Source organism: Caretta caretta, chromosome 2 (assembly GCF_965140235.1).
Source record: "Caretta caretta isolate rCarCar2 chromosome 2, rCarCar1.hap1, whole genome shotgun sequence".
Lineage (NCBI taxonomy): Eukaryota > Metazoa > Chordata > Testudines > Cheloniidae > Caretta > Caretta caretta.
This window is the reverse complement of record NC_134207.1, coordinates 73,535,565-73,546,883: the sequence shown is the minus strand read 5'-3', so window position 1 is coordinate 73,546,883 and position 11,319 is coordinate 73,535,565. Positions and strand designations below refer to the sequence as shown.

The following is an 11,319-nucleotide window of genomic DNA, read 5'->3' as shown; positions in this document are numbered from 1 at the left end:
CCTTGAAACAAGATTCTGCAAACAACATCATGTGGAACATAAACTATTGTGTTTTAAAGGTATATTATTAATCTTTCAAAACTAATATAATGAATTACTACTCTGTAGCTCTATTTACTAACATTCCAAGGCAAAAAACAAGAAGTAAATGATCTAAGTACAGCTAGTACCAAACCAACTGCGAGTTACTTATCCTAGTCAGCCTTACTATTTTAACTAAGGCAAGCCTCCACGTTCAACTCAGGATAGTTAGTCAAAGCTGCCATTTAAGTCACTGACAGAAGGTCAATGCAATGACCCTATACTATACAGTGTCATTAGAAGATGATTGCAGGGCAGGAGCTCTGCTGTTGTACACTTTCATAAGCAATATGTTTCTCATAAGTAGCAGTTCACTTTTACTAAATGCACTAGAAGAACCTGTTCCTGTTCTTTTGGTATAAGACAGGATATACCACTCAAGGTGGTTAAGCAGCATAGAGTCATGTGACAGCTGCAACATGAGCTGTGTGTTCATCTCTGCCAATCCTCCTATGAGATATGGCTAAACGTATTCCTTCTTTATGGAATATGTGCAATTCAATAACTAAAGCTTCTGGCATTTCTGTTTAGACCTGATTGGAAAATGGAATTTCCACTCCACAATTTTTTTTTTTTAGATTTTGAATTTGTTTTGTTCAAAATTAAGATTAAGAAGCCATTTTCCTAAAAAAACTGTGAAACAAAATTATTTATATATGGAAATCAGAATGCTTTGTTTAGATTTTGAGATTTTACATTTTTTAATATAACAAATTTTGAAATGAGAAGTTTTTTAGAAAAAACACTGACATTTGTTGAAATTGATACAATTTTGTGCAAAAAAAAAAAAAAGTTTGTCAAAGAGCATTTTCCAACTGATTGAGCCTGGTATAAATACATAGATAGACATGCCAACCCCATATGTTTAAAAGAAAAACAAAACACCATGAGTCACAGCCCCAAAATAAATGGCTTAATTTTTAATTGGGTTGTTTTTATTTGCCATGTAGTTTCTGAACCTTTAGAGTGCACTGGCCACACATTTTCAGCCTTTTCTCCGCACTTAGGAGCGTTGGAAACTAACTTCTTCAATGAAAGCTGAGTCTCTTATCTAATCACAGGATTTCAGAAGCTGGGGTTTTGAGAAACGCATCGCATATCACAAGACCCACGATGAAGTTGTGAGAACTGCTGGCAACTCCCTTCTGCAAATCCTCTCCCCGTTGCCTGCTTAAAACAACGGTCTTTGAATAGCACTTTGGGGCGGCTAATCTTTTCCCCCCACCATGCAACCCCAATAAATGGACTGAATGTTAGGGGAAAGGGTGGGGATGAGCTAGAAGCCTCTCTTTTGGGCGTGAGATCATCAGCAGTGGAGTGATTGTGCGGGAAGGGTCTCCTCTTCCAAACAGGGAGGGGGAAAAGGAAGGAATGAAGGGGTGGCTCCCCTGTCTCCACCCTCCCTCCGTGCCGGGAACCACCTGCTGTAAGTGGTGTGCGCCCCCCAAACCCTGCCCAACCCCACTCCTTACAGCACTTCCACAGCTGCTGGGGGAGGAGGAGACTGTCCCTCAGCAACCCTCTCTCCTGCTAGCGCCGAGCCCTCTGCGCCCCGCACTCACACAGGCCGGGGCAGCGCAGCGCAGCTAAGCTCCCTCGTGCCCTTAGTGGGACGTTCCCAGCCCGGGCAGCACGCGCTCCGCCCCGGCTCCTCAGCTGGGCAGCACGTGCGCGTGCGCATGCCCACCCCCTGCCCAGCGCCGGGATGTCACGCCGCCCGCCTGGCCCGGGCCGGGGTTGAGTCAGGTCACCAGGTCAGGGGAGGCGCCCCGCCGCTAGGGTTTCAGTCGCGCGCCTGGGCTCCTCTATATACAGCCGCCTCGCGCTTCCGGGCCACTCAGCGCGCGCGCGGAGCCAGAGGCGCGCTTGCTGCTGGGGAGGGCTCGCGTGTGCATCCGGAGCCCCGTCCCGTTTGCTGGCTGGGCGGGGGCGCTGCAGAGGGGGAGCCTTTCTGGGAGCGTGGGCCATCCAGGTAAGGGGAGCAGGATTTCTTCTTCTCAGAGGCAGCGGGGAGCGTGGCTGGGGGCTTACGGTCAGAGCAGCCCGGGCGGGCAAGTGGGGCAATTTGCCTCAAGCCCCGGGCCAATATACTATACTATAGTATTGCAACTTTTTTTTTATGGACGGGGCCCCCGAAATTGCTTTGCCCCTGAATCCTCTGGGCGGCAATGCTTACGGTTGCTTTGCACAAGCCGCCAGGATAGCTGCTGGGGCGTTAAGTTGGGTTACCCAGTGAGTGCTGTTGGTGCTCCTTAGAAGTCTGTTGCGTTGCAAATTGGGAAGGACCTGCAAGCGTTTTCTGGCCTTATACGTTTAAGGTTTTGGGGGGCCATATTTTCCCCTTCCCTTACACTGGTATAAATCTGAAGTTTATTTAATTAAAATCTGCTGAGTTTCATCAAGGTTAGAATTAGCCGAAAGATCAGAAGGGCCCCAATAAAGGTGTTGCCCCGCACCTTGGTGCGAAAGACACTTTACACTGGAGATCATTATTGTCAACATATTTATTTTTTTTCTGTTGCTCTCCTGCAGATTGTTCTGAGCCAGTCTGCTTGACTTTTGCCCCAGTCCGTGCCTTTACTATGGCATCTGTGCCTTCAGCTGGCTGCCTCCTGGCCAAGAATCAGTACTACAGAAGTAAGGTGTTTACAAAAAAAAAAAAATCTTCAAACAAAACCTGGTGCATGTTTCCTGTTTCGTGGCAATTTCTTCTTGTTTATGAAGGAAAGAGTTACATGGCTGAAAATCCTCCATCGCTTTGGATAGGAAACATCTCAAAACTGATGCTGATTCTGAAAAAAGTTTCAACACCTGTTTATACAGTGTTTAAATCACTTCTGAGGGTTTTGTAGGTTTGAGGACTGTTCTATTTATTTTGTTATTGTCTACGGAGGGGGGGGATAATCTTAATTTTTAGGGGGCTTGTATATTTCTGTGACGTAGTCTCCTACTTCTCCTTCCTCCTATTAAGAGGAAAGACTTTTTCCTCTCATGAGGCATGTGTAACTTGCATTTGACATTAATAAACATCAAAAGGAAGGATGTGTAATGAGTCTGTTGCAGGTCCCCCTCTTTGCCAATCCCTAGTGGATATGAGTTCTTACATTAGCCAACTGTAGAGTTTTACTTCTTTAGCTCAAGTTGTAGCAACTTTTGCTTTGAAATCTGGAGGTCCTTGGTAGGTCATTACATAAAATCTTATGGTTAACGCAGAGGACTAGGAATCAAGTGATTTGGCTTTTGTCTCTGGTCCAGACTTCCTTTGTGGGTGGGTCACTTAATGTCTCCGTGCCTTTGTTTCCTCATCTATAAAATGGGGAAGTGCTACTTGCATGCCTCTCACAGGTAGTTGAGACAAAATGTTCTGATGCTTTGAGATTCTTGGATGACACACTGTAATGTAAAGCATTATTGGTATTAATTTTATTATGAAAGCATAAGGAGAAAAAAAGTTCTAGTATAATGTGTCTTATTTCTTATGTGCAGCGTTGTTGTAGCGTTGTTGGTCCTGGGATATAAGAGAGACCGTGTGGGTGAGGGAATATCTTTTATTGGACCCACTTCTGCTGGTGAGAGATAAGCTTTTGAGCTTACACAGAGCTCTTCTTCAGGTCTTTGGAAGCTTGTCTCCCTCAACAACAGACGTTGGTCCAATAAAAGATATTACCTCATCCACCTTTTCTCTCCTATTAGTTATATCAAAGGTCAGTATTCTAGAACTGAATCTCTTGTATTAATAGCAATATATATGCCTGATCCTAAAATACATCTTGTGGCCTTAACTTTCATTTAGCGTCAGTGAAAGTTACACCAGCAGATTACGTGTCAGCATGCCTCGCTGGTGAGGAATAAGTGGTAGCAGTAGGTGAACTCGTAAAATATTTATCCCGCTGTCATGCAATGTCCATAGCGAAATGGGGATATAAAAATACTGGAAAATTAGGTTTACTTACATTTTTTTTTTTTTTTTAATCTTTAGCTATACAGTGTCTTTTTTGAGGCATCGGGGGTCTGTAAAGTCTTGAAAAAATCTTTAGTGTGGAATTAATGTATATTCTGTAATTTGAGACCATTGCTTTGTTTTCTACACTCAGCTCGATTGAATTCTGAATCCAGTGTTTCATCAGGCAGTTCATCATTCTGTTCTGATCCTGTGAACTTCTCAGACCAGGAAAAAGCCCATCATGGTATTGCCTCTTTCTTTCAAACATACGTTTTTCTCATTTTTGGCACTTTGATTAAATGCCAATCACTGCCATTATGTCTCCTTTTGTAGGGTTACCTGAATTATTTGATAAATGCTGGTGGATAAAAAACTTTTTCCACTCTGAAACATCTGCTTCTCCAAATATGAGTGGAAAAACATTATCGACCAGCAGGTAAGTCTTGCTTTTTGAATGATTGAGATAATTTACTTGTTTTATTTTTCTTCTTTACTTTTACTGATTGGAATACCCCTCTCTTTGCCCTGCCCTCCACATCAACTTTAGGAATACAATATCTTGGTATTGATTTAAGTGAAATATAGTGGAAATGCAAGGTCACAGCTGAATGCCTGTGGAAATTTCCAGTTGTTTCTTGTTAGTGAAGTTAGTCAAGTCCATACAAAAGTTTACAGTAAGCAGAGAATAGTGACCTTAACTTTTCTTTACTTAACTTTTCTGATTGCTTGAGGTGATAAAGCAGTGGTTCTCAAACTTTTGTACTGGTGACCCCTTTCACACAGCAAGCCTTTGAGCCCTTATAAATTAAAACCACTTTTTTATATATTTAACACCATTATAAATGCTGGAGGCACAGTGGGGTTTGGGGTGGAGGCTGACAGCTCACAAGGCCCCATGTAATAACCTCGCAACCCCCTGAGGAGTCCTGACTCCCAGTTTGAGCCAACTCCCAGTTTGAGAACCCCTGTGATAAAGCAATATTTTGTTTGTTGGTATGTTTGTAAGATAATGCTTGGCTACCTAGCAAGGCTTAGAAAATGTACTGATATAGTGTCTTAGCTAGAGGCCATAGAGTACAGTACAATACATACAAATGTTAAAATCTATTCAGTTCGGTAAAATTAATACAATTTTTAAAAATACAAAAGATAAAAACTTAAGGTCAGCCATTCCCCTGGATCAGTTACACTTTAAAATCACAACCTCAAAAACAGTATACGCTTGGGTACCTAGATATCCATTTCCTCTTCACCCTAACTTAGTTGACTTAAATACATATTTCATAATTTTGTTTACACTGTATATTATCCTGTTAATAACTTGTCTTTATCTGTTTACAGTGTTGCAAGTTGACTTTACCTGCAGTAGTGATACGTATACAGACTACTCCTTTTTCTAAAGCTCAGGGTCTTTCAGATGGCTGCATTCAGCTGTGTGAAGAAAATACGCTGCTTGGAACTTCATTTCCACGCGAGAAATTAGAATTTCACAAAGATTTGTCAGTAGCTTAAATGGTTTTGCTTAAGGTAGGCATAGTTTCTACATACACTGTCCACTACTGAGTTGTTAACATTTGAGAAATGCATTTTTAATATTTTAAAAGGAAATTAAATGGATTTAATATCCTAATGACTAACGCGCATCACTAGAAGAAATGACGGTAAAAAGTAAGATCAGCATAAAGTGGCCAGTGACTATCTAGGTTTTATTTCTGTAAGTTGAAAAGCTTCTGTGGACTGTCCGTGTTAAAATTTTTCAAGGGTGCTGTGACTTAAAACAGACAAGTTTGTGTTTTGAAATGTCTATTCAGTAAGTAGTATTTTTCCATAAGTTTACATTTTACTATATCAACTGTGCTGACATCAAATGGATATAAACTAGTTTCAGGTGAACAGATTCCTGTTATATAACGGATCTGGCACATCTTTCCCAAATGCCCAGTATAGCAGTTACATACTGTTAAGAAGGAAGTTTACAGAACAGTTAATAGCTTTAATTGTGGAAAATCCTATTAAACAACAATCATAAGCTCTGTCCCCTTGTTATGGCTGAATATGGATTCTGACCTTAAATACAGGTGTGTAATTCTCATTCACATGCATGCACCTAAGTATTTGAGGGCAGAACATGAGGACTTGGTAAATAGTCTGACTTTCATGGATTTTGACCTTTTGATTTGCAGCCATACTTCACTTTTTTTATGCTACTCTTACTTGTTCTAGTATTGGTTAAAGAGCCTCTTGTTTTGTATTAAGTGCTCTCTATAAACTAACCTTATTGGTTGTGAACTCTTTGACAGTTCCAACTCCTTAAATAATCACAATTCTGGTATTCACAATCATTTCTGTCCATTAAATATATTTTTACACTAATTATGGTTTCCCTTCTTAACATATCCCAAGCTGCTTAAATGAATTATTAATATAATCACTTAACTCAGTGATGAATTGAAGCCCTCTCTGCTGTGAAGTATGGTAGTTTAACAGTGCACAGTTCTACAACAGCAGTTACGTTTTGTGAGGTGGATGAGCAAAATTGCTTAGGTGCAGGGGGTATTGCAAATATTTGTCTTGAGCATTTCATATCCATAAGTTTCAGGACTATTTCTCTATGCAACTTTATGATGCATCAGGTCTGTTCAGGTCACTTACTGAATTTATCTGGTACATTTTTAAGCTCTTCAGGTATTAAGTAACAATGTATTCTTTTAAAGTAAACATGTAAACTTTATCATGACATACAGATAGTGCTATAGATGTCCATGGCACTTGAGACAATAATGAAGTAGTCCCATCCCCAGAACATTTATAATCTAGCTTGAGACAGTATACACAGGGTAGGTGAGAATAAGGATGAAGACAACTGTTAAAAGAAATAGTGTGTTGGAACTCTATTACATGAAATATAAGAAAAGCAATTTATCAATTTACTTGTTTAAAATGATTGCATGGTTTGATCTTAGGATTATTTTTAAATGTATGTTATAAGCTACTCTCTTTTTATACTAAAATTTTATATTAATAAAGTTTAATTATTATGAGGTCTGAAATGTTTCTTCTCTAATACAAAATGGTAGTCACTGTTGCATGTGAATTTGTGGCAAAAATCTACAAAATGACCATGAACAGAAATTAAAGAAGTCATCTTTCAAAGTAATTTTTGAAACAATCATAACAGGAATGTGAGAGGAAAGGAGGAGTTTAAATAAAGAAAGCAAAACCAGGAGGGGAAAATTGCTTTAATGTCTTCGTGAAAACAAAGTAAAAGAATATGGACTTGTAACTACAAGTTTTGAAGATGATATTCTCCTAATTTGTCTTTTTCTTTTCACAAAATGTGTACAGAAGTTGGAAGAGGAAGTTTGCCTACAACTGCTAGTAGCAAATATCCCCAATGGCCAGAGATGGGACACTAGGTGGGGAGGGCTCTGGAGTTATTACAGTGAATTCTTTCCCAGGTATCTGGCTGGTGGATCTTGCAGAGATGCTCAGGGCTAGCTGGTCATCATATGTGGGAGTAGGAAGGAATTTTTCCCCAGTTCAGATGAGCCGAGACCATACAGGGGAGAGGGGGTACACCTTCCTCTGCACTATGGGTCAGTTGGTCAACATAAGAACGGCGATACTGGGTCAGACCAATGGTCCATCTAGCCCAGTATCCTGTCTTCCAACAGTGGCCCCTGCCAGATGCTTCAGAGGGAATGCACAGAACAGGGTAATTATCAAGTGATCCATCCCCTATTGTCCAGTCCCAGCTTCTGGCAGTCCTAGGGCATGGGGTTGCATCCCTGACCATCTTGGTTAGTAGCTATTCATGGAGGATGGGTCCATCTATTTATTTCTTTTTTTGAACCCAGCTATAGTTTTGGCCTTCGCAACATCACTGGCTACAAGTTCCACAAGTTGACTGCATTGTGTGAAGAAGTGCTTCCTTTTGTTTCTTTTAAACTAAAGCCTGTTGATTTCATTGGGTGACCCTTGGTGCTTGAGCTAGGTGAAGGTGTAAATAACACTTCCTTATTCAATTACTCCACATCATTCATGATTTTGTTAGACCTCTATCATATGCGCCCCTGCCTCTCCCCCGAGTCGTCTCTTTTTCCAAGCTGAAAAGTCTCAATTGTCTTAATCTTTTCTCATATGGAAGCTGTTCCATACCCTTAATCATTTTTGTTGGCCTTCTCTGTACCTTTACCATTTCTAATATATTTTTTTTGAGATGGGGAGAACCAGAACTGCACACAGTATTCCAGGTGTTGGCGTACCATGGTTTTATAGAGTGGGATTATATTTTCTGCTTTATTATCTATCCCTTAATGATTCCTAGCACTATTAGCTTTTTTTGACTGCTACTGCACATGGAATGGATGCTTTAAGAGAACTGTTAACAATGACTCCAAGATCTTTCTTGAGTGGTAACAGCTAATTTAGATCCCATCATTGTGTATGTATAGAGAGGATTATATTTTCCAAGGTGCATTAGTTTGTATTTATCAACATTGAATTTCATCTTCCATTTTGTTGCCCAGTTTTGTGAGATCCCTTTGTAACTCTTCACAGTCTGCTTTGGACATAACTATCTACAGTAATTTTGTATCATCTGCAAACTTTGCCACCTGACTGTTTATCCTTTTTTTCCAAATAATTTATGAATATATTGAACAGCACTGGTCCAAGTACAAATACCAGGGGGACACTGCTCTTTACCTCTCTTTTCTGAAAACTGACCATTAATTCCTACCTGTTGTTTCCTGTCTTTTAAGCAGGTACTGATCCGTGAGGACCTTCCCTCTTATCCCATGACTGCTTTGCGTAAGAGCTTTTGGTGGAGGACCTTGTCAAAGCTTTCCAAGTCCAAGTATAATATTTCTGGTTTAAATTAGAGTAAATCGTGGATTCTCTGTAATTTGAGGACTTCAGTACTCAGCCAGAGGTTATTGGTCTATTACAGGCATGGGTAGGTGAGGTTCTGTGGCCTGCAAGGTACAGGAGGTCAGACTACGTGATTATGATGCTGTCTTCTGGCCTTAAAATCTGAGTCTAAAGCTGCTTTATGCCACTGGTAAAGCTTCCTACCTTAAGATGAGCCAACTGGGGACAGCTACTTCAGCTTTAGGCCCACTTTATGATGCAATGCAGTGCAGCCCAGGATCAAGTCGAGCATATCTAACTGATGATAATTTGAAGTAATTTGTGTACTTTCCCCAAGTATTGATGGAACAGAACACATACCCTTGATCAAATCTGCAAAACACATTTATTGCCACCCACCTAGAAACAGTTAACAAATAGCGGAGAAATTCAATAGGAAATGCAAGTTAAGTCAGCATATTGCTATTAATTTAGATCTTATTCAGAGGACAGGCAGCTTGGCAACTGAAATTAAGATCTTGATTTTCCTCCAGCATTCCAGTATCAATGGTATATAATAATTCCTCCCAAAAGCAATAGCCAAAGCATAGCTGGTTGATCCTTGTAAGGTCCCTTTTTGGCACTGATACTTACAAACATGCTGCTATCACAAAAGTCAGCGGAAAAATACTATTCACTTCAACAGGAGAAGGATCAGGCCCTATTAATGCATTTTAGCTATGGTAGCTTTGAGCAGCTAAATTCATAACCCTGATACGGTTTCCCAGATCGTATATCAACTCCATGCCATTCTCAGCATCGCCCAGGTTAATATTAGGTTACATGACTGACTCCTGCATAATATAAGGGTCTTTCTGCTTGCCTACATTTGAGGGGTTTTTCCCCATCAAAACAAGGGTTGAGGTGCTGTGCATATTAGACCTGGAAATCTGCAGAGATATTAAGTTCTTGTATGTGAAATATATTACTGTGATAATTATAATGGCTGAGTTTTAGCAATTCTACATTATTCTTGGATAAGTAGTGAGTACATTGTTTTAATGCATTTAACTTGAGAAGTGTTAACTCCAGTACTACAGATTGTGGAACATCGTGTAATAATAATGACAGTCACCAGATAGCCCTAAACAAGTTCTAATTAACAGAATGTATAGACGGCTAGAACTTGGAAGAAACACTGTACTGCTAACAGCATTTTCCCTACAAGATCTAAATGCCTGTTAAACAGAAATTGTAAGAGTATTTGTAATAGCATTGTTACATATTATGTATAAGAGAATGAGTTTAAAGGGGGCAGGGAATTACTGCCGTGATATAATTTTGTTTCCTTCTTTGTACAGTTCTCTGCATAAGAGTGTTAAATAAAAAAGATTCTAAAATAGTTTTTATGAAAATGCAATAGAAAACTGCAAAGGGAGCTAGTGTAAGGTGTTTGAAATAAGCATATCCTTTTCTGCACATGTGCAGTCATAAAGACTGTCACAAATAACATTTTACATCAGGACTTATTTGTAGCTTTCCCAGAAGGGCCATGCCACCTGTGCCTTCTGGTTAAGGTATAAAGCATCATATACATCAGTATGAATTCTGCATTGTTAATGAGTTACTGTGTCAGTAAACTGCTGAGAATGCACTAACCCCAAAAGAAAAGGAACTATAAAAGCTAGCTATTTTTGTGGCTCCTTGACACTAAACAAAGAAAGGCTTCAACAAATCTGAAGCCTAGGATAGATTAGCTTTAGGGTGTTGTAATTTATGCAACAGACACTTATGTGGCATCTTACTTTAGTGTTCACTAGCACTGGCAGTTTTATATGGGTGGTGTTTTTTTGAGGATCAATAGTTATTACACTACTGTTCCCATGTATGGATTATTTTTGTACAAGTTACATGAACATATTGCCTATGTCTCCCTCACACCCTTGATGCAAAGCTTCAACAAAATCTTTCTGAATAATGAATTTGCATGACAAAAAGGTGAACATGAGAGAGCAAGTATGTATTTTCTACCATCTGCAGAAAGAATTTCACACTCTCCCTACTGATGTTCATTTTATTGGTCTTTCATACCTTCTTCCAACAACATGGAAAACTCTAATGGATTTTACTAGACCAATATTTTTAATGAGAAACTTTTATTTTTCTATTTGTGATGACACTGCAAAATTATGTTACAAAATAGAAGAATTCCTGCCTTAATTTATGAGATTCCCCCTGTTCAGGGGGAGGGATAGCACAGTGGTTTGAGCATTGGCCTGCTAAACCCAGGGTTGTTAGTTCAATCCTTGAGGGGGCCATTTAGGGATCTGGGGCAAAAATTGGGGATTGGTCCTGCCTTTGAGCAGGGGGTTGGACTAGATGACTTCCTGAGGTCCTTCCAGCCCTTATATGTTTTATAACCTTTATAAAAGGGCATTCAGGAC

The 11,319-nt window shown here is 39.9% G+C and overlaps 1 protein-coding gene across 3 annotated transcripts; it reads left to right on the top strand.

Annotated features, from left to right (window-relative positions):
- Nucleotides 1–1,714: 1,714 nt before the first annotated feature.
- Nucleotides 1,715–10,277, top strand: PPDPFL (pancreatic progenitor cell differentiation and proliferation factor like). Of its 3 annotated transcripts, none has more exons than XR_012666985.1 (6): nt 1,715–2,053; nt 2,614–2,718; nt 4,176–4,268; nt 4,358–4,460; nt 5,366–5,551; nt 8,791–10,277. XR_012666985.1 is itself a non-coding variant. In XM_048840623.2 (5 exons), the coding sequence occupies exons 2-5, from the start codon at nt 2,664–2,666 to the stop codon at nt 5,376–5,378; spliced, it is 264 nt and encodes an 87-aa protein (XP_048696580.2). In that variant the 5' UTR covers nt 1,715–2,053; nt 2,614–2,663; the 3' UTR covers nt 5,379–7,062. The 3 variants fall into 3 exon arrangements, 1 of the variants encoding a protein (XP_048696580.2); XR_012666986.1 differs by having other exon boundaries at nt 8,788–10,277; XM_048840623.2 differs by lacking the exon at nt 8,791–10,277 and having other exon boundaries at nt 5,366–7,062.
- The last annotated feature ends 1,042 nt before the right edge of the window (nt 10,278–11,319 follow it).